The sequence below is a fragment of the Colletes gigas genome, unplaced genomic scaffold, assembly GCF_013123115.1.
Source record: "Colletes gigas isolate AHSC1104 unplaced genomic scaffold, ASM1312311v1 Colletes_gigas_Sc00003, whole genome shotgun sequence".
Classification (NCBI taxonomy): Eukaryota; Metazoa; Arthropoda; class Insecta; order Hymenoptera; family Colletidae; genus Colletes; species Colletes gigas.
This window is the reverse complement of record NW_025106632.1, coordinates 10262378-10286144: the sequence shown is the minus strand read 5'-3', so window position 1 is coordinate 10286144 and position 23767 is coordinate 10262378. Positions and strand designations below refer to the sequence as shown.

General features: G+C 40.6%; 1 protein-coding gene across 4 annotated transcripts; it reads right to left on the bottom strand.

Annotated features, from left to right (window-relative positions):
* Nucleotides 1–34: 34 nt before the first annotated feature.
* Nucleotides 35–23170, bottom strand: LOC122404812 (unconventional myosin-Va). 4 transcript variants are annotated; one of them, XM_043409054.1, is made up of 21 exons: nucleotides 22576–23170; nucleotides 12063–12487; nucleotides 11338–11638; nucleotides 9813–10130; nucleotides 8865–9353; nucleotides 8565–8771; nucleotides 7928–8050; nucleotides 7533–7831; nucleotides 6323–6941; nucleotides 6039–6230; nucleotides 5603–5965; nucleotides 5101–5400; nucleotides 4920–5025; nucleotides 4298–4484; nucleotides 4157–4189; nucleotides 3679–3877; nucleotides 3508–3601; nucleotides 3324–3377; nucleotides 2815–2982; nucleotides 1351–2309; nucleotides 35–1269 (listed from the first exon to the last, which is right to left on the bottom strand). In XM_043409054.1, exons 1-21 carry the CDS (start codon nucleotides 22600–22602, stop codon nucleotides 1150–1152), a joined length of 5583 nt encoding a protein of 1860 aa, XP_043264989.1. In that variant the 5' UTR covers nucleotides 22603–23170; the 3' UTR covers nucleotides 35–1149. The 4 variants fall into 4 exon arrangements, with proteins under 4 accessions (XP_043264989.1, XP_043264990.1, XP_043264992.1 ...); XM_043409055.1 differs by having other exon boundaries at nucleotides 4941–5025; XM_043409057.1 differs by lacking the exon at nucleotides 3324–3377.
* Between the last annotated feature and the right edge of the window lie 597 nt (nucleotides 23171–23767).

Here is a 23767-nt window from a genome sequence, read left to right as displayed (position 1 = left end):
TCATGCATAAAGACATTTGTATGTAGACTGAATGGGGTCCATCTTTCCATCAACGATCTCTTTATTTTCATTGTAGGAACAAATAAATTTGTCACATCGAGTCAAGGTATAATCGTGTTAACAGATTCTTCTCTCTGTATGTACACTCCGGGAGAAGGGATTTTGTTTACAAAAGGTTAGGTTCTATAGAATGTATTCGTAAAGCGTAAACGTAAATGCAGATCAATGTAGGAAACAGAATTTGGTTACGTTCTACTAATAAAATGGCACAAAATACAATCGCTTGTACATATTTATAAATTATATTATAACAACAATATATACCTGTCTTACTCTCTCCCGCTCGTTTCTTTCGTATCCTCTTGTCTTCGGTTTCTGGGAACCGACTTGGTAATTAATCTTTCTCGTATCACAAAATATACAATCTATCCCAACGTAACATTATATCTCTTCCTCGCCTTTCCCTTTTTACATATTAAGTACACATCCCCAATGGATTACCAATATTGCACGCATAAAGTTCTTGCTTGGAGTTGCAATACTTGCCATAACATTTTTTCGATAGACTAACAATATCGAGAGAACAACGCGTTGCTTTAAACTTCATTAATCTCGATAACAATACTTCTGTATTTTTCAACATAGAATTCGGCACTTCGTTTCGTCGTGCATACCTGCATCTTAATATTTCGCTGCTCCTCTTTATAATAATACTAATTCAATTCAGATGTATGAATTGCAAGCTCCAGCAGAGCGTTACACACATTTACACCGTTCTCAAGTCTCGACGTATACCGTTATACGCTAAGAACAACGAAAAATATGTTTTTTTCTTTTTTTATCATCCATGGAACATATCCTATAAACCAACATGTTTCACATGGACACGGATAGGAATTATGCATCGTAAAATACAAATTACTGGAGTAAAAAAAAAACATACAAAACATGATATCGATGACCCGCTCGATGCATTATCTAACTCGGAAAGTGAAACAATCAACGGCGTTAATTGTTTGACTTTTTTTCTTTTTTTCTTCACTTTTTTTTTTTAATAAATAGGCTATGCAAATTTCATTACTCGTTAGACGGTTACTCAACTAAAAGTTACATGCGCAGCGGGGCCTCTAAATTTTTTGATTACTATGATTACACTTTCTTGAGCATGGGCAAATGAAGTACTTCCGGTATTTCGATATCTTCTAATCGAATGTCAGACGGGTTGAACGAGAATCTTACTGGATACGAATACTTTAGATCCATCAGCAGCTGAAAAGAAATATTCCTCGTTTTTGTGAACCGTCCACGTTCCACGGACTCCCAGTTTGAGAAACAATGATATAAACTTACTTGTTCGTTGTTCTCGCACCGCTCGTCAAGTTTGGCTTGCACTTTCTTAATAAACGAAACAGGCACGCGACTCTCGAAGTCGTCAGCAGGCGTGTACAAATTCAAAATCTTTACTATTTGATTTGCGGTCAGTTTGTTGCACATTTCGCAAACGGAATTTACGTCCTCGTCCGTTTTACGTGCTTGAAGAAGCTGCGCGGCTTGGATGATCGGTTGAAGCGCCTCCGTGGCCGGTTCTAATTGCCTGTCCCTTCCCCATTGCTCCAGGTGGCTTAAATTATATCTTATTTGCATACCTTTTGTCCAACGGCAAAGCTCGTTCCTCAAAAGTAGATTATTCAAAGCACTGGCACACATGAAGTAGAAAAGTTGTTTGAATAGCTGCACGACGATCTCGGGATCGACGCCGTGATACTGCAAGGTTTTGTAAACGGTAGAGAGCTCGTCTAGAAGTTTCTCGAGCTTTTGTTGCGTCGACTCTGGTTCTTCCCCCATCGACGAGGATCGAGGTCGACCTGGTTTGTTAGAGTCCAAGCCAGTTATGGCCTCGTGTTCCAAGAGAGCAGGTACGGTCAGAGCTTGAATTCTCTCTTTTAGGTTAGTCACGATGTTATTGAAGATCCACAACGCCACGTTACTCAACACGACCCGGTACTCGCTTAAATCGAAATTCTTGAGACATTGCTCGTTCTGTCGCGGTGTGTTCTCCAGCTGGAACGGTTTGTCTCCAGAGTATTGTTTCATATTGTGCAGTAATCTCAGTGTGTTACTGAGCCAAAGCACGCTTGAATCGAAATCCTCACGCTTTTTTACCACGCGTTTCACAGCGTTCAGGTAAGTTGTTAATATTTGTCTGACTTTCTTGTCGTCATTTATGCAATCTGTGTGCCTGATGCACATGAAAAGGATGTACGCTGGCAGGCCAGGAAGCAATGTTACCGCAATCCTGGGTTTCAAGTCTGCAAGAAATTATTGTAGATCAGAAATATGCTAGGAACAGCATCTCCATTTAATGAGAGATTCTAGAGGGCAAAATAAGACGAAAATCAAGAATATCAATTTCTTGATTGAGGCTTCGTTAAAAAGTTATTAATAAATTTCCAATCATTCCGGAAAAATTATTTTAGGTTGCGGAAGTCCATTACAATCATTTTTAGTCAATAGACATACCCCCGAAATCCTAACCATTTTCGAGAAAAAAATTCGAGTGGGTGGACTTTTTCGACAAAATTAAAAAATTTCAAATCGTTCTAAAAAAATTATTTTCGGTTGCAGGGGTAAATAACAATCATTTTTGGTCGATATACATACCCCCGAAATCCTACACATTTTCGAGAAAAAAATTCGTTACCGAAGATCTAATGTGAGGCCGGAAATGTTTCCCCGAAATTTCATGCGTATGTAACCAAATTTGACTTTGTCGACTGGCTATATATTCTATACTGAATTATTGAGTGAATTTACCTATAACTAGATGACGTATTACTATGTTAATGTCCTCTTTGCTGCACTCAAACATGCCCTGATAGTCCCTCTCTTTCTTTCGAATGGCTGGCATGTTGCTACCGTTGTCTCCTGAATTACCAGTGGAAGATATTGCCGGATCACTCGTTGGTTCCGCGTTATCCAGCACTACAAGAAAATATTAAATTTTGTGACTTCATCCTCGATCAAATTAAAATAAACGATCGAATTGTGACAGTGTATTATATAAATTAAAGTAAGATGAAAATATTGCCAAAAATATAAGTTCAAAAGCGCATCGTTGCCGCCATTGGCAGTATGTTTACATACGAGTTCGACGCAGTTGAAATATTAATTAATTATCAACCTATCTTTTATACGATATAGTAATATTTTCATCTTATTTTTTAACTTCGTCGTGAACGATATGGTTGTTGATTTATGAGCTAGGGTGAGTTATGGTCTGCGCGAAGTGCGAAGAAAGTGAAAACACTGGACCACGCACTCACCGGCGCCCTTTGAAATATAAGGCCGATCCTTATTCTCCTTATCGTCGCCCTCATCTTCGAAAGCATTGAAATATTATACAACTTTAATACCGATTTACAAGCTACGCTGTTCTGTTGTACCGTATTCTCTCATAAGTATTTAAAAAAGTCGAACACATATTTATTTTTAATAACGTATACTCACAACCTGCATCTCGCAGACGTTTCGCGAGAATTTTGCATTGTCTCTTGAATTTTCTGCATTCCTCTGCTATTTTGTCATATTTCTCTTGCAGTTCCTAAAGTTTGATCGATACAATTGTTAAAAACTATCAACGGCCATGATGTTTTTGAAAGGATTCGTGCGTTTTTTTACCAAATTTTCGGACGTTAATCGGGCAATCTCGTGCTGCATGTAGGCCTCGTTCTGAGTCTGCGGCGATTTGCTCAGATTCACGGAGAGCAACTTCTGTTGCTTCTCAATTTCTTCCTGCAGCCTGTCGATTTCCGCCCGCCATTCGTTTCTTTGCTCCCGCCAACCTTTTTCTTTCGTCTGTAGCTCGTCCTCTAATTGTCTTTGAAACGAAGAGCGAGAAAAGATCATTTAACGCGCCGCTAAAATTTCCAACTAATTTCAGAATTGTTCAATCGAAAGAAACGCGGGAGCTTAAAATACTTTCGACTGTTTTATAATCGAAATATTTCTTTAAACCAACATCGAACTGTTTACATGTTTCGTGTATTCGTAAGTACATATATATTAGCATGCGCGCCGATTTGTCCCGATTGAACAGTGTTAAGATCAGTAAACGAGACCGCTGACTATTCGCGGGCAAAATATCTTCTCAACTCACTCTCTCGAGGCCTTTCGCTTTGTCTTAAGTTTACTGAAAATTGAAGTGCATGCACAAACGACAAAACGACGATTAGACACGGTGCTCTTCTCCTTCTCATCAAGAAAAAGGTGGCACACGCCCTGGGAAATCTCGATTTACCTGTTGATCTTTTTCTGCGTTTCGAACGCGAGCACCAGTTCCCCGTCCTCGTTTATAATGTCCACGTCCCGGCCATAGTTCGAGCCTAAGCTCTTCATTCTTCGCGTGTTATCGGCCAACACGCTGTGCAACTGAATGCACTCTTCTCTTCTTCTCTCGAGCTCTTCCTGAAGCGCGTCGAATTGCCCTAGAATGGAAATTATTTATCGCACCTTGCCCTGTCCGTTTCGTCGGATGCATTCCGAAGGATGATCGCGTGATTCAAAGAAACATAACGCAATTTTGCTGTAATGGTTTTTATTTATTGCAATCATTATGGACAATGATACGAATCGATGCGTAATTTTGAAGCACAGTATGTACACAGAGTGGCTCGTATAATATGAAGCCACGTGCGAATAAGTCATTAATCGTGAGACAAAAGCAAAAGTGTAACACCGAACTAACTTCGGTTTTTCAGGATACATTTAGTAAATAGAAAGAAAAGATTAGCAGATATTTATGCACATATGTACAAGCGTACTAAATAGATACAAAGAAAGGAGAGAAGCAAACTAAAGTTATAGAACCTGATGAAATAAATAATGCAAGAATTCCTGAGCCAGAATTGTTAATAAATTACCCATAAGATTCTGTTGTGCACCTGGTAAACCTGCAGAGGACACGCACTTCCTGAGCGTACCTAAATCTTTCTTCAGTTGAGCGTTTTCCATTTCGAGTTCTTGAAGCTGTGAACACGAGGTCTCGGTGTCAACAGCCATTCGAACGAATCATTACAACCATTATCTGACGTAGAAAATTACCCTGAACGTGTCTTGTGTCCTCGAAGTCTCTTCAGGATTGTCGCGCTCCAAATCTTCTACCATCCTAATCAATCTTCCCTTTTCTTTCTCAACGTCCTTCAATTTCTGTTGAAGTTTCAGGACAAGACCGACGTCCACCGGCGCGTGTGCCGGTCCGTTCGTCTCGGGAGGCGATTTATGCGATTGCACCTCCCCATCCAATGGACTATCCGATCGCTGTTGATTCCAATCGATCGTTTCTACCCGTGAATAAGCAGTCGAAGAGGGAGCCGTCGATCGTACCGATCCGTACCCTAGATCCTTCAAAATTACGCGCGAATAAAATTAAAGCGTGTTACGAAGCAACGTAAGTCTTTCCTCTGAAGATTTACAAACTATTATCTCGAGAAGTATTGCGGATAAAGTTAGAGTAAAAATTGTTTTTGTTATCCTTGATACTTTCTAAGAAAATAGACTTTAACGCTTTAGAGGGAACACCAGATGAAAAGCTAGAAAATCTTACGATATTCAGATCATCAGGCGGAAGTTCCGTGGACATGATTTGCCCGCTACCGCTGGAAGCATTGCTGAGAGAACGAGAGTGCGCGGGAGCGCGCATCGCGAGCTGCTGCTCCAACATTTCCGAGTGTTGCTCCAACTCGTGATACTCTTTCAACAGTCGCTGATAAGCGCCGCGATCCTGATCCTGATCCAGCAGGAGTAGATCCTTCTCTTGCTCCAAACGATGCTTCAAGTTCTCTTCAGCGCCGCGTTGGTTGTTCTTCAGTTTCTCGTTAGCCACCGAAAGCTCTTTTCGTAATTTTTCGAGTTGATCTTGGAGCTTCTCGTTCTCGTTCTGCTTCTCGAGACTGCTTTTTTCCTTGTCCTAACAAAAGTATATCGAATTTAGCGCGACAACGTATATCCTGTCAGATTCAAATTCTACGTATTCGAGGTACCTGCAAAATGTCCATCTTTTCGTCCCTTTCAACCTTTATCAAATCTTGCATCTTATCCAATTCTTTCTCCTTCTCCAACAGCGTGACGTGCAGTTTCTTATTCTCAACATCTACCGCTTTTAGCGCCTCCAGCTTGTGTTTCAGATCCACTATTTCGTTTTGAACGTTCTTCAATCCTTGATTTTCCTTTGTCTAAAAAAAAAAAAAGGAACAGAGAATTACAACGTTCGTTTCTATGATCAACCTCATAAAGATTCAAACAACAACGAGAAAGGGTAACGCACGAGATCGGTGATCTTTTGCTGCAACATGATGATCTTCTTCTCTAATCCTTTGTTCAAGGACTTCACGTGCTCCACGCTCCTCGCCTCAGCCTTCAATCTTCGGAACATTTTCTTCGCCAGGTATCTTCTCACGGCAGCTTGGGCGATGACGATATCCTTCAGTTTCTGTTTGCACGCCATCCGCGCCAGGTATCCACGACAGAATCGCTGAATTACCGTCGCGGCAGCGTTGTCTTTCATCAACCTGTACCTCTCCCGCGCCATTTTACCCCTGCCGTACGTCTGAATGCCAATAATTGTGCGCTTTATTTGGACGTATCGACGCCTCTTCAGCCAACCTTTCACGTGAGCTTGAATCTTTATCGCGGCCCTTTCTTCCCTCACGGCTCGAGCTTTCTGCCTGGCGATGTAACCCCTGCCGTACCTCTGAAGGCCAAGCACGGCTCGTCGTATCTTACCGTATCTGTTACGATATATTAGACCGCGTACTGTTTTCTGTATCATGATGCAAGCGTCGCGCTGCCGCTCGGCCCGAAGCTTTTCCAAATAGGCCACCTGACCAGCCCGAAAGAGGACCTTTGTTTTGCCGAATTTGAATTTGTCCTCATCCTTGATATACCTGAAGCGTTAATTTCAATTTGTCACAGACTTTGAATAGAATGCAGAGGGTTAAAATGCAAGGGCTCGAGAATTTTAAAGTACACGGTACTGTACATTCAATATTATAGTTACTTTCCAACGCACGAAAGGAAAACGTATAGTAATCACGAGAACTCTTGAACAAATTCTTTTTATGGGGTAGTTTAGTTTAAAACAATCGTCTAATCGCTTCCAGAAAATATAGAACAGTAATTAATGATTTCCGATACTTGTTCTGCAATACTTTTTCGACCCAGACTCCTCCATTTGTCCTGAATGCACTGTTTCAAATCTTTGGCAAGTTGTAACAATTCCATAGATCAAAACTCGCATGTTTTTCGAAGCAAAGTACTTCTTTACTACTCTTGTACGACGGAATTATCGTACTGATAAATATATTTATCTTTGCCAATTCTTGTAACATATCTATCTCCTCGTTTATCATTTCAAGATACTGTTTACAATTCATTCTGTCTGTTATTAATTTCACTTCCGTTTTAATACTATATATCGTTGTCGACAGCCTGCATAATACTTAAAACAATGTTATAGGAAGCAAAAGATGACCGACCTTGCCAATATGCGTCTGCAGGTCTCTTTGAGATCGTCGCGTCGTATGTCCTTAAATTTGCACAGACATCTGTACCTAAGGAAGAATTCACTGTACGTTCTTTGACTGGGGAATCCGGCCGCGGATATTCTGATTGTTTCCAGTACACCGCAAGCTCGTAATTGCTGGACCGCGCGAACGGGGTTGTACTCGAAAGCTTCCTTTGTCTCGTTCGGTTTGATGCAGCGCACGTAATGCGGAGTGGTCGCGTTTAACGTCGCCATCAGCATATTCAAAGAATCTCGGAACTGCGATCCCACCTACAGATTTCGTTAACCGGGCATAAATTGCATTGTCCGACGTATGACTCGCGTAAGAACAAACAACAGCTACGTTCTATCGTCCGTAAGGATTACCGTTTTCTTATTTTGCTTGGGCGTGTTCAATAATGGCTTCTGAGCGGAAATTTTAACTCTCACGTTCGTCGGTACCGCGAGCTTCGGATCCTCCTCGCTGAACAACTTCTTCAACAGTTTATTCTGAAACGATAAAAGATTCTCAACTTACCGACAAAACTATATAAACCTAAGTCAAAGTATATAAATAAATAGCCCACGGTGTTTGCTTTATGTTCAAAGTATACAGGCGCACCTCGTAGTCGCTGATTTTTTGAATGGAATTTAATATTAACGTTGCAATTAAATAAATAAAAGTAATCCTTTCTACGATTATTATATTGTGTCGCCTATTAAATAATATTTTCATTTGCTACCTTTCGCTACGAATCTGCTATATGCACCCATCGATAAGGATTATCCAGCAGACCCTGCATCAGGCGTGACGCTATTCATCGATCGTTGGACAGATTCCAATTGCTCGATAGTTCATTACCAGACAATTAGTTTAACAGATTGTTTGAGCGATTAATAGCGTCGCGCCCGAGGCAGGATCCACTAGGTAATCGATGAGCCCAATTAATAAATCTGATACGCAACGCAGTACTATTGCTTCTTGGACCAAACCTATCGGTATTGCCAAATCGATTTTACGCACATCTCCGTTTCGTAGCACGTCGATCTGCTCCTCGATGACGGTGTCCCTGTTCTTTTCCAAAAACCCGACTGTCTCGTACTGGACCAGATCCGCGAAATGATGGATCAGGAAAGCGGAGGTGCCGAAACGTGGCTTCTCGAAGTGCTTCAATTTCCCGCACTTCGCGTACAGCTTCTCAGCCCAGGAACTGTCCGAACCTTTCGGCATCTGTCGTTAAAACAGCTGGTTAACGATCGCGCGGATCGGTCTTTTCTCGTCTGATCAAAACGTCAGAGAGACGCGGGAAGGAATCTTACTGACTCTGCACTCTTCGTCCAACAGGTCCAAGATACCCAGCTTCGTTTCTATCAGGTCGATGCAGGGCTGGTTATCGTAGAAGTCTATGAACGTCCACTCGATCTCTTCCTTGAGATACTCCTCCTGTTCCAGCTTGAAGACGTGCTGATTGAACTGCTGCTGGAGCTTTTCGTTCGCGTAATTTATGCAAAACTGCTCGAACGAATTGATCTCGAACGTCTCGAACCCGTAAATATCGAGCACGCCGATGAAGCACTGGGGTTTGTTCTTGGATTGCAAGGAATTATTGATACCAGTCACGATCCAACTGAACAGTTCCGCGTAAATGTGCTTGGCCAGCGCGTCCCTTGCGCCGATCGCTTGCTCCACGTTCATCGGTTTCAGAAACACCTCCCTCATCGATACGATTTTTCTATGGCACAGCCATTTTCTCATCGCGCTCACGTCGGTGCCTAACAACTCGCAAATCGTCAACAGATGCTTGTCTGACGGCTGCAAAATACAAAAAATTAACATTTCACTGAAACATGACGAAATACTAAATCGCTAGTTTCAGCATCGTGAATGTCAAAATAACAAATACAAGGTATGCAATATGCAACAGTACGTAATTTCGAAGTGCATCCCTTAAAACAGTAGACTTACTATTTTTTAAGGACCACAAAAATAAATGAAACAGAGAAAAGTACGACTAACACTAGAACTACCAAACTAAGTAATTTCTAATAAAAAATTGTAAAAAATTTACTCTGTGGCTTTCTGTACAAGAATGAGTAAACATTTATTTCCATTGCATTGTACATTTCTCGAGTATCTATCGCTTTAATTTCTTTTGGTACAAATAAATACATTATCAATGTCGGTAATTCTAGTGTTAAGGGTTAACGTCGATTATCAAATAGGCAACGTTGCAAAATGCATTTCTGTGAGAGACGAAAAATGTATATTTACGGGAATATAGCTGGCGTCGGTATCTTTATCGTTGTTCGAATTCTGAGCCTCGGAGCTCTGTATATTAATGTTCCCTATGTGCATTATAGCCGCTAAAATACGGAGCATATCGTCCTGCTGTTTGGACGTGAATCCGAGCATGGTAAGTGCGTTAATCGTCTCGTCGAAACAGGCCAAATCTTCCACGCCATCTATTACCGGATTGTTTCCTTGGTTCAGGTAGTGAAAATTATCCTGATGGCCTAAATGTAAGTGAGGAAGTCGCCTCGCGGCTGCGCACATTTGGTAAAAGACGTGGTAGTTTCTTTCCTCGTTTGCCTAGAGAAACGTTCGATTTAAACATTCCGTACTGTACGATTCTGCACATAGTTAACGATTGCATGGCCGTCGACGAAAAATTCACGAGTAGGATCTTTACAGGATCCTTTCAGACCCAGGAGGTATGATTCTGTCGCTGCTCCTGGTATAATAAGTATTTACGTGATTTCACGTGATTAAGTTAGTCAAAATTGCAGTATAATATCTTTTCGTATAATAATTCGTGTAGCAGATCATTGAAGTTGAAAACTAGTTGAATACCCGTGCGATTGAACACAATTTGCCTGGCGCGACTCTCCATTATTCAATATTTCTACTTGATGCCCAAGTTGTACTCTATTCAATACAGTCTGTTCATATCTAATTTTCTCAAAACAAGTATGTTTTATCTTTGTTGAAAATCCCACCAGGGAAACATGAAATATAATTTATTGAACTCTCGATGACATCACCTTTTACTCGCAGAATGGAAAATACTTTTTGTACGAATTGCAAACACATTTTATATTCGATTTCTTTCGTCGCTCTAGAATATAGTTTTGAAGATGTCGAAGAGAAAATGTAAAGTGGATTTGAAGATGAAGGTGTACATAACTGTACGCAAAACTGTAGTCGCCTAGCCCGTGACCGATATTTTAAAAGCATCGATGATTCAGTAGCGGATAAATGCTTATGTTCTGATATCTCGAATTCTTCTTCGACTGTCACTAAATCAATAATGTGATGTATAAGGGAGGGTATGACGACTAAATTGCCAGATCAATTTGAATAGAAATGTAGATTTGTTAACAATAAATGAAAATGTGATTGAAATGTAGCTGTTTTTCTGGAGATACGATCCATAAGATTCATAAGGAGTACATACTAGGTACCTGGACATCGTGGAACATTAAGGATCAACGCGAGCGAAGAAAACCTGATTCCTGGGTATAAATAGACCCATCGACGGCCACGTGAACGTTATAGGAGCCACATACGTAACGATTTATTGTACAATAGTTATACATCCAATTCCAATGATAATCGTAATACCTAAAAAATTCTGATTTGATACAAATTTTAAATACCGAATAATAAAATTCTGCTTATCAAATTGTTCAGCAACCCCATTAAAATTATTGTTCGAATGGTCGTATCAAGAATAGTCGTACATACTATTGTACGAAAAATAGTTACGATTATGGCCCCTAAGAGTGTATCGGCATACCTGGAATACGACCCTCGATTTTTCGAGGAGGTAAGTCCTCATGCTGGCCCCCGTTATGTGGTAATGCTTGTTAAACTGAATTTCAATGAACTTGCCGAACCTCGAGGAGTTATCGTTTCTCGTTGTTTTTGCATTACCGATCGCTTCCATGATCGGCAAAGAGGCGAGGACCTTTTTCTCGACCTGCGTTTCCGTCGTCGAGCCGCCGACAGTGGCGAAATATCGCATCGTATATTTCGCAGATACCGTTTTTCCGGCGCCTGACTCACCGGAAACGATGATGGACTGATCGTGACCCTCCCTACGTTCACGTTACAATATTTAAAACTCATCTTTACGGAAATGTCCCGCGCTAGAAATATACGCGAAACGTCCCTGCCGAAATAATGTACGATTTGATACGTATTTTCGTTACGGTTATTCAAGTTCGAGGGACGAGACTACCCTTCAAAGTCTATCCCCTGATGCTATTTTAAAAACTATTAGGGATACAGGGAAACTTCTAAAATAAACTCTTTTTCTACATTATTCTCGAGTAGTTAATAATTTTTAAATTTCAAATGAATTTAAATTTATTTCATGATATACGACGTGTATATGAGACGTGTTCTCGGATCTAAAGTTTGGAAGCTTCCTTTCGTTGGAAATTTCGCGAATGACACGGAAATGGGGGAGATAGTCGTCAAAGCGTCGGGAAGAAAAATTGTTGAATGAAAGACTTGAACCTTTCCAATTTCGTGTAAGCCTCTTCGGCGACGGCGAATATATGGGGCTCCAGGTCGCCCATCGCCTGACCTCTGTACGCCCAAATCGTATCATTTCCGTAAATGGGCAGCTCATTGTACGGATTGAAGGCGACCAGAACGATGCCGCAGTACGTGTAAATGCAATGTCGTTGGAACCGTATCTGGAGATTGTAAAGGACGGCCGGCTCGTGAAGGAACGACAACGACGTCAAATTATTCTCCCCTATGAGTATATCGGGATTCCTCAGGGGCGGAAGGTCAGCGTCCGATTTTATTTCCAGAGTCTTCGTTTGGTTCGAGTCGTCCGTGTGGACCTTCAACCGCGGCTGGTTCAGCTTGTAATCCTCCAGGAGCACCGCGCCTTCCCAAACCTTTTCCGGATGTGGTACCCATACTCTACCACCCTGGAGAACACAGGTGTTTCGTTAACGATCGTGTCTTAACATTAACTACAATCAAAGGGGAACAATTAACCCCTTGCCTTACAGTGACGAGTCTGACTAGTCACTAGTTCTTAATATCAAGTTTAACAATTATGAGGCTACATGTTATACTTAAAATCAACACATTTTTACGTTCACGGTTTGAAAAACTATCAACGTTTATCGTAAGTCGCCCAAAACCAGTTTCGAGAGTATAATGGGAATCTTTTAAATATTTTTTCTCGTCGCTGTGGCGCAAGTTTAGTACGTACGACGTTCAAGACTGAAGCACCGTGCCCGTAATCATGGTACTAGGCGCGAAGCACGTTTTTCAATGGCTCGAGCGAGCTCGTACGAGTTAATTACTTAGCATCTAATTCTCCTGCTTCTGAAAAGATGACCCGCTTTTTCCTTTTTTGCGAGTGGTACTACGTATGAAAATGAGGTCGGCAATACAGCCATATCGATTTCTACGCTGAGTGCGCCAAATCTGGATTGGTTATCGTGTTAACTGTTATTACTCCGTAACCGCAAACAGGGAAACGCGTCTCTCCGCAAGGACAATCACAGCAGGCAGAATTCACGGCACGGAATAAATCGAGAATTAATTTTAAAGTGATTTTCACTTAGTAAAATATTAAAGTATCTATTTAAAAAGACTCGAGATCGGAAAAAATTCCCAATTCGAATTTTTTCGTATACCATAGAAACTGCTTATTGAAATGGATACGAGTGAACCGTGGTTTTCCATTGATGTGACAAAGGAATCGGTAACGGTAACACAAACGAGGCACGAAATGACAAAATGTACTGTTACCGAGCACGGTGTTCGGACAGAAGAAGCATTACGTGATCTGAACGAATATCGAGCAACGGTAATTTTCAACATTCTCTCGTGTGTTTTCCTTCCCACACTGTTTCCTTTTCTTCGGTTACCTTTCCTTCAAAGAGCTGGTTACAAAGACCGCAGGAAATAGAGAAATTTTCGAAGCGTACACTGTCCTTGAGCGGGACAACGACATGGTCGCAATAGGTGAGTCAACTACGCTTAGAACGATGTGAAAATTAGTTCTGAACTCTGACGATCCAATCTTGCGTGTCAACTGTTACGCAAGACACTGGTCGAAGGATGTCAAGTCCAAAAAATCTCACAACTAAAGATTCAAAAATTCAAGATAATTATTTTTAATTTTTCTTTTTATTAAAATATATTCTGATATGGATTATTTTATTTATTTGCATTCACAAAAGTGAATTTCTGTTTTTTTTCCGACGTAATACACTCTGTATCTCAGTGTGCAGTATAGCATTGCAATAATCTGGCGGAGTCAAAGATGGAACGAATAGGAAATGAATTTTCCATGACAGAGAGGAATTCAATCTGCAACTGGCATAAAGAAGGAAAGTCCTACTCGGAGATTGTAAATTTAAAATATAGGAGCCAGTCCACGGCACAGCACGCAATTGAAAACAGAAGATCAAATGGAGTTGCTGAGAAAGATATTCGCTCGTGAAGAAAGAATTTAGAAAAATTGATATTTATGATATTAATCTCTTTGAAGAGATTTATTTTTGAGAACGTGTAATATTTTCAGACGAAAGCAAAATTTGCTTATATCGAACTGTTATTTTTTAAACCGATTTATATCGATTATAACTTTCATTAATATAATGTATTATTTATTTGATAAAAGATAACGACCATGCGATATCAGTTATTGAGAAAATGTGATTGCTCGTATGACTCATTTCGTGCGTGATTCTCGATATTGTTGATTCTATAATTATTCGATCACTAATTTGCAATGCTTCGAAAAGTGATACGCCGCGTAAAAATACGGTGAAAAGTAATTCGCGCGTTTAAAATTTACAAAATATAAGATTACGCTCGTTTCCATTCCAGGCGTTTATGTGCCACGAAAACCATTCCACCATCGTTGAGAAATGCTTGCTAATGCCAGGTTACGCTCATCGTGGTTATTTTTATTTTTGCGTCTCGAGGTTTGCTGACTGTGCAACATCGAATTGCACAATTATGAGTATCCCGGTAAACTCGTCTTCGCAAATTGAGGGATTTCGTAACGCGACCTTTTCCTAAATCGTAACTTATAATAACGGGAGTAATTCTATTCGATCGGTGCATACGAAATGTTTTTCTGACGTTTCAGTTAACCGGGCTTGTAGCATCCATTTCAGTCTGCTCTATCATCACTCAAAGTTCGTCTTTCACGATGAACATTCCCGACGTTTGATTTCATCCATTGAAGCGGAGTTCCCATGCTTTCTACGTTACATACCAAATAACGATTATGCTCCTAAGTCTTACACACGGAAAGGCATAGAAAAAGCGGAATCCTGCCGGGTTCCCACGCAGCTTGTTAATTGAAAGGGTGTCCAGAACGAGAGAATGAACTGCTCCCGGTTGAATTTACACGCGACAATCGCCGGACTCTAAAAGATGAGAATGCCTGACTTTCCCTTTTTTTCACGAATTAATTAATGCTTTCAGTTCTCTCACGATTCTAACAGATTACGTAACCTGTAATTAGCTACGCAAATTTTCAAGTTTCATTCATGAATATCCCGTTCCTTCACCGACCAACATCCGTGTCGAACTTCTTTACCTTCAAATTGATATCAAGGTAAAGCAAAAAAAGAGCAATCTTGTGTTCCATATTTCTTGTATACTTAAAGATTTCCTAAAATTTGTAACATTTTTTATAATTTCCGGTTAAAGGAAGCTAATAATAATTATTAATCGTCGATCGTTGTAAAAATAGTGTACAATTGGCCAACAATAAAATATGTTTTGAAACTTCATCTAATAACGTAACGTGCTAAGTATACAATATGCGCGTGGTTCGATTCCGAACAGCAGGTGTTTTTAAAAAGTAAATATTTGATTTTCTTGTCCCCAGCGGACAAAAATTACTCGACGATCTAACGTTTATCGTGGAATATTCTCTGAACGTGCGAAACGATAGCCCCAAAGGCACTTCCATCGTAGCTCAGTCGTATTGCAGAAGTATCAGGGAAGCTTTGGCGCCTGTGTAAATGCAGTCCGCTCACATGTTGTCTGAGCTTTGCCAACCGTCCACCGATCTACGGCTTCTGTCGCGTTCCACCCACGACTCGTTTCAATCTTCGAACTACGCAACTTTTTACCACACGCTCCGCGACATTAAAACTTCGCCACGGTCTATTACAGCGCGAATAAATCAAATTTAACAGCGCACTCGCGAACTTAAAGGGTTCGTACCTACTTCTCCCTCGATATCGAATAACGTATAGTCCGGTCGATTAAATAAGTCGTTAACACGAATTAAATCATCGTTGATTTTTATAGCGTAAGTACGATTAATACACTCGTATCGTCTATGATCGAAAAAAGTAAATTGGAAACGCTCGATAGATACGACGATCGGAATTTAACGATGAGTCGATCCGACAAACTTCAAATTAGTCAATGCATTTATGTGAAAGTAGGAAGAGGATGAAACCTGCAATCTTATCAACGGCGACGAGGCCACTCAGGAATGAATCATACCACCACAGATTCCTCCCAACGAAATACAAATTGATACAGTAGTCTCGCGATACGATTCGTCGGAACGACCAACGCGAAAATTTTCTATTCCATTTTTAATTGTTTAATTTACTGAACAATAATGATCTACTTTATTTATTTACTTATTGATATACAAAGTTAAAAAAGACTTATTCACATTGGCATATGTGATTTTTCAAAATTTAACTTTTGTCTGAAACATTTTTAATATGATCAACAGTTTCGAAAATATTTAACATATATAAAACAAAATAAAAGCAGGCAAATATACCCAAAATGTGCAGTTATAAAGGACAGTTATCGATTACGTATTGTCGAGATCGCAGAGCGTTCGAACGTAAGAAAAGTATCGCTTGAAAGGTTAACGATCTCGCAAAATACGTTGGCATTTGTAACAAACGCGATCTAAGCGGCGGAATTCTCTATAAAGCGTCCGAGAGACGTAATTGAAATTGTATATATTTTACCTTTAAAACGTAACACGGAATAACGCGGTGGTCGTTCGTTTACTCGCGACGCTTTATATAACATTTGCATCCATTGTCGTCGAACTTTAAACACGTAACATTCGTCAATATTTGCTTCGACTTCGTCACCGCTTAAAAATTGCACGCAAATTAAAATTTGTATTACGAAAAAATTGTTTTTGTAAAATAAAATACATTGAATTTACAATTTTAATGAAATCGTTCCTGAAATCTCTAACGATCGACGTAGGAAGACTTACTGTATTCGGAGTTTCGACGATAGTCGTTTGACAATGACATACATACTATCATCCAGTACGGATACAACAGATTGTACAGTCCTGCACGCTTTATCGTTATCGCGGAAACAGTCGTAACAACGATAATTATGGATATTCCGTACCCGTAAAAACTTCGAACAATCGTTTACGTTTACGTTAATTCGCGCGATATTGTAGGAAATTCTAAACGCATTCGTAGCATCGCGTTGCACTCGGAGACCGCTTTGACGTCGTATACGTCGTCGCGAGATCGATCGTCGTGGTTCGCGTTGCTCCTGAGAAACGTGCCGGGTTCCCCGTTATTGAGAATATAACCAGGTCAAGTTTCCCACGTACGTTTCTTTTCCGCGTGCGTAAGAAATTGGCATCGTTGACATCGGCAGCTGGGCCACGCTTCCTACGTTTGCAGTTTCCACCCTACGCCCCCGTGTGTTTCCCTCTCGATCAACCATAACAACGAACACACGGGCACGAAGACCTGCCTTGAGAAACAGCTGGACCAACGTTCCTAACGATCCCTTTAAAATTTCAAAGTGCAAAGAGGCAAACTTTCAGCATACCGTTCGCGCGAACAAATATTGGGCTAATGCATAAGTTCGTGAACTTGCTCTTCCGAAAGGGACTTACTAAACATGGTACTTTTTAAGTGACAACAGTCTGCGAAGAGGAGACTCTGAAATAGTGAAATATTTCTTTTAATAAAATAGGAGAATTCTCAGATATCATACTGATTATAGTTATAAGAGGATGTTTATGCATTTATGAAAAATTTTTATTCTCGAAAAACTATATGACTTGATGTGCAAAAATATAAGAAAAGCTATCTTTTTAATCTATTAATACAAATACGAATTTGCATAAAGATCTGTGGTCTAGTTATAACAAAGTAGATCTCAGGTAAATAGCTTTACAGTTGACACTCCCACGCGGCGATTCCATTCGTGTAAACAACTATATGTATACACAGAGTGACCCGGATAAAGTGTTATAAACTGCTTTCCTGGAAACTAATCAAAATATCGACGATTTTTTTTAATTACACCGTTCAGGGGGACTAATTTTTTGGTGCGCGATAAACTGAGTAAAATTTATTTCAACCATTTTCCTAAATTATGCATAGATAAAGAGTAACAACGAAAAATCTGTTTTGTAGAAGAAGGGAACGAAAAACCTAGCAAATACTGAGATTTGATGTCCATTTCTTTGTGAAATTTAAAATAAATGTGTTTTTTAATAACATTTATATTTAAAATCTACAAACAGTTTGTACGTCGAAGTAAACTTTGCCACATACGTTCGTGGCGTACTATCATCGGCATTAACTACTTCAATTATGAATACTAACAACCTGCCGCGTAAAAAAAAACAGCGAAACGCGATACTGCGAATGCAAATTTCGACGCCGAGTCCTTGTCGAGTAAAATTCGTGACCGTGAGAACGTGAGTTTGTATTTTCAGTGTCCCCCCGTTTGTATAAAAGATCACGAAACGGAACGCCTTCGTGGGAGATTGCTGCGAGGAATTCTCTTTTTCCACGGATGCTGCACAAAAGGGCGATCACAACGCTGTGTTTAGACGGTCGACGGTTTTGTTGTGCGCTAAATTGCCGTATCGCGTTGTCATCGCAACCGAGAATCACGATTCATCGAGTTCAACGCGTTCCTTTAAGGATATGCTGAGTCAATATCTGTGGAGATCGAAAGTGTGCGATATTACGGGGAAACGATGATGAATACGTAATAAAGAAATTGATACAACGTGCAATTTACTTATTATCTGAGTGAACCCTTTCGCCCTTCGATTTTAATTTACTTTTGCAAGATCGTCGATTCCCATAACTCGATAATTGAATAGTTATAAGGCATCGATAATTACAGCTGCAATATATGTATACCGCGATTATCAATCTCTGTCATCGAAGTGGCCGTGGCACATATGGTATAAGCAAGATGTTAGAACGAACGTATATGGTTTCCAATCGTAGTCGTACATACATTAAAATCGTAGAAACGTTATAGAAACATTATCGAATAAATTTTTGTATTATTTAATCCATGATTACTGATTTATCCAAGTAATCGATCCCTGTCGAATGTCCAAGTTCTCGCGTGCGGAAATTCCGTGGTCGCGTTTCTTAAGCATGCTCGTCGAACGCCCATGGGCGTTCGTAGCACGCGTCGTACCGACATCGTTCGCGCTTAGAAACGTCCACGACGACTGACGGATTAATATTTCAGTTGTCTCGCGGTCGTTACGTTCCGGACACTTTTTCGCCGGTCGTGTTGCGAGAAATCTTGAAAGAAATCTTCGTTGACCTTTCAGATAAAATCTGACGGCAACGCGGAATAGAGGTAGCCTCCGCGATGGTACCCTCAGTCTTCCCGCGACGGGGCACGAAGAAGCAAGGAGAACGACCTATTCCAAGACGTTTTGCTTCTCTGTGTTAAGAGAAAGGGAACTAAGAACGAGCGAGCGAAGTCTACCGATCACGTTCCACGAACCGATCGTGCGAGCAACAGTTTCGAACGGGGTTAGCTTACCTTTAAACGTAAAGGCGCGATCGGGACTCGGTTTCGCATTTCGATCTGTTGCGCAACATAAATTCAATGCTTCCTTGCATTCGAAACTAATTAAAGTCCCATACTCCCGGTACACTTGTTTCATTATAATTTTCCAGCGCGTAAATCGATTTCTGGTAAACGGAGCGCAAAATGAGGAAACTTCCGTGAAAAACAATATCCAATTTTGCAGTACTTTAAAATGAATAATAAAGTTGCCCAGTTCCAGCCAGCGCCATGATTTAAATATGAATGGCGGTAAATTGAGATGAATAGGGCACCGTGTCTAAGATGTCCTGATCAATATATTCACTCTACACTCATCGTATAGACGATGGTCGTCCCTGACTTTACGCGAGCCCACACACTTGGCGTCAATCACGAATACCATTATACTCGTCCACTCTCTTATCCCTTCAATTATCGCTAACCTTACGCGTACGATTTTCTCACGATTAATATCACGACGCTCGAACGAACAATTACATCGTCCCGGAGCGAATGTAGATCTCGAGGATGAACTTGTTACTTCTGTAGTCGTTATCGTACACGGTGATTATATAAACTGGGTTATAGCTTCGTTCTAGGCAAAAATGAAGAAAATATTATTATTACTTGTTCTTAAGTTTGAAAGATATGATTTTTATTTTGTTGCGGTGTTATTCGATTTACCTGTTCGATAATGATATCAATACGACACTGTTTCGATACAAACGATATTAAATGTTGAAGGAACGACAAAAACTACAACACGACCTCGGTCAACCCTCGCAATTCACCTGACCCGGGCAATAAATCAGCCAAGATGGAGAGCTACTGCGCGGCCTTAAAGGGGCAGGTTCGAGCTGTATTAAACACCATTCTCGCATAGAGCGTATTTTCTCACATTTCTGGTCTGCTCCCCGCATATAACTTCAACCAGTTATCTAAAACTTTTACCATAAGCAGGAATTACCACAAAATGATCGGCGGACCAACCGCAGAATTATTTAGAATGTTTAACTTCAGTTTTCGCGACGATGTTTATTGCAATTTAACGTCGCTTTCTAAACGAGGTTTCTACATTGACTATGTTTAATTTAACGTAAACGAAACTCTCGTTTCAGGTGCATTAATTCCACCGATTCTTCGATCCAAGGAGACATTTATACGCCAGGGACCAGCACTATTCTCCAAACCTAGACAAGTTTAAAAAAACGTTACTTGAAATACTATTTAGAAAATAATAATTGTCTAAAACTGTTAAAAACTGTTGAGTACCATTATCAACTTGTTGATTCGATTATTTTTTATTTAGTAATCGTACGAGTGGCATACACGATCATCATAATTGTTATTCAACGAACAGATTGCATTGTGCCCAACACTGTCAAAGACTATACCGATACGGCCAATGTTTCACGTTCATAGACGCCAAACTTTTCTACGCGACAGAGTTTTGTTGAAAGGCAATACGTTTGCACACAACAAACGTTATCGCGCTTGTCAAGCCAGCTCGAACAGCTATAATCGCGCTACCTGGTTTGAAAACAGAATTTAGGTCTTCAGTCACCTTCTTTTCTAACGACAGTTATTGATTTTTGTTTTAAAGAGGAATCTGTTTGTTTCGAACTTCACCGCCATTTATACCAAACTCGAACGTTTCATCCATTCTGTTTACGAAACGGAAAACCATAAACGTTGCTAGAAGCAAACTAATATCGATTAACGTATGGTATAAGTGTCCAGATATACCGAAGACCTGAAAACATAGATGGGATTCAAATTTACGTAACATCATAACGAGATATGAATTTCGAAATTCAACTAGAACGACCGTTACTATTTTAATTTAACCGTCCTAACGGCGACTTTCTTTCCCATGAGAGGGAAATCAGGTAAATGTACCTGTACGCTTTAATGCTCTTTTAAATAGAGTTATGTATGCCTATGAATATTGCGAATCACTTGCAGATAAGTTCAAAGAAGCGGGCACCTTTCGTGAAAGTTGTTCCTAGATCTAGTCTGAGAAAGATACCTTCACTCGTAGCCAATGATGTATACATCTTCTACTAATTGAACCAATATATTGTCTATCCCATTATTTTCTCAAACAATTAACTATGCATTCTGCGCTGTACAGAGAATAAGAAAGTTTTACTCGATTTTGCGTAATTACATACAGGGGGTTCCATAAAACTCGGACGAGCTGAACGTAAAAACATTTTAAAATATGAAGAAGAGAGTCGAACTGAAATCGAACGATTTTAAATGTCCTGACTTTTTATCTCCCACGTAACGATCAAGTGCAGTGACACTCTTTTTTTAAACGAAACTATAATAATTATTTCTCGATAAAAGATAAATATTTTGCGAAATATTACGAACATTTCATTCGCGAAGAATATCATGTCCGACCGTTACATGCAAATTTTCTAAACCGCTTGTTTACATATGTCATTTGAAATATCTCGTGAAGCATTCGTTATCCTACCACTAATACTTTTACACGCGGAATAATAAGATATATCGATATATTAAAAAACTAAATACAACCCTGTTCGAGTCCAGTGAGACACCTCAAATTCGAAATAACTGGAGCATAGACGCGCATATTCGCGTGCACGAATTATTCGAAGCTCATAAATTGAAACAGGAACGCGCTATCATGAACAACCTGAAAATCGATAGAGGCTCGTTAAATCTACTTACACCAGACGTTTACTCCGAAACGACCACCGACTCTGTGCAACATTAACAGAAAGCTCGCAAGAAAACGTAAGAACGTTGTCTCTCGGGACCATTTGTGTTTACATCAAGTGTTTTTCGAGACAGCTGCCTGAGAATCTGCCCTAATCGTCCGTCCAATCGTAGAGCGGATACTCTTTCCTTTGAAATTTGAAATGTAACACAGGATGACATTACGCGACCTAAACCAGGCTACGTAGTCACGAAACAACAGATTTTTCACACACGATCGACCAATAGCTTTTTCACGATGTCACAAATTCGTTCCTCGCGCGTTACTTTACGATGTTTTTTTTCATGGAGACATCACGGTTCTCCGGTCCGTGGCGGAACGAGCCAACAGTTCCATGAAACGGCGGTTACAAATGTCAACAGACAAACTCGTCGCGCTAAACCAGTTGTCACAGTGGAACTAGATCCGTGCAAAGCGATGCACCTGCCCGCGAGGAGAATCTAGTGTTGCCCATACCTTGCTGTACAACTCCCTCGTAGTCATCGTTGTTGGTCCAGGCGGTCCACCTGGGTCAGGTCAGGTACGAGCGGAGGTGAGCAGCACCCACGGTCACACGCGTGTCTTCGAGCACACTCGCACACACCAGGAGCACAGATAACGACTACCTACGACGGCCGTTCGAACGTGAATCGTACGTGCTATGAGCACCGCGGATTTTCTACGGTCTTACAGTACATCTTGGTGTCACTCGAAGTACGGTCACGGCATGTTTATGTTTTTATTTTTTTTTTTTTTTTTCGCCCCCCCTTTTAGTCTTGTTTTTCGCCTCGTCCCGATCGAGAGTCGCCCGTGGATCGATGGTCGACGAATCCTCCTGTTCCTCTCCGCGTACAACCGTCCGTCTCTGTCGTTTTTCGGGACCCGACCGTACGAATCATCGACCGTGTGCCACGGGAAAATGGATTTTCGCGAAGGTCGTACCTCCACGTAAACGTCGCACGACGACAGTGCCACCAGCTGGTTCGTTATCGGGCTTAGATTCGGCGCCCCTCTACGTCGCCTCGCTCGACCACTCGTTCGGGCTCGAGAGAGCCGAAGGCGCTCTTTCTCTTCCTACTCGCGCACGAGCACTGACGCTCGCGTTATCTCCCTCCAATGATCGAACTACGAGTTTCACGCCATCTCACAGAGGAATCGGAAAACGGAGGCGGTTTCAGCGATTTTTGCGTGGCATTATTTAAATCGGGAGACAACCACTTTCTGTCCCCTATGTATCTTCCGAGTTTCTCCCTTTTCGCAACAAAGGTTATCGTTTTCTTATTATCGATTGTAATCGATCGCGTTACCTACGCTCGAGTTCGATATTTTCTGGTAAGGACGAGAAATTTAGATCACTTTATCGGCGTTGTTTCTTGCTTTGAATCTTTCCCCGATCGCTATTACTACTAGCATTGCTAAAATATATTGTTCAACACGTTCGAAAAACGCCGGAGGAGACATTGTTATCAGCGTTATAAGGCGACTTCAAAATTCAACGTATTTATCGTTTGCTCCTTCGATATGTTATCGGCACTATCGATAACGAATTACAAATTATGAATATCTCGAAACGAGTTACAGAAAATAACGACGTGCGTATGTTTCAACGGATTCTTTCGAATTCTGTTGTCGAATAGAGAATGTCAAGTTTTGCTTACAGTGACCTGTT

What these genes read in the sequence shown, in the direction of transcription:
- LOC122404812 (XM_043409054.1), bottom strand. Translation starts at nt 22,602, where the DNA reads ATGACTACGAGGGAGTTGTACAGCAAG. An exon ending in CGAGGGAGTTGTACAGCAAG is followed by an intron (nt 12,488 to 22,575) that starts GTATGGGCAACA and finishes TGTGTTCTCCAG; the next exon opens with GGTGGTAGAGTATGGGTACC. An exon ending in ACGTGCTACGAAACGGAGAT is followed by an intron (nt 8,051 to 8,564) that starts GTGCGTAAAATC and finishes TTATCGTTTCAG; the next exon opens with AATAAACTGTTGAAGAAGTT.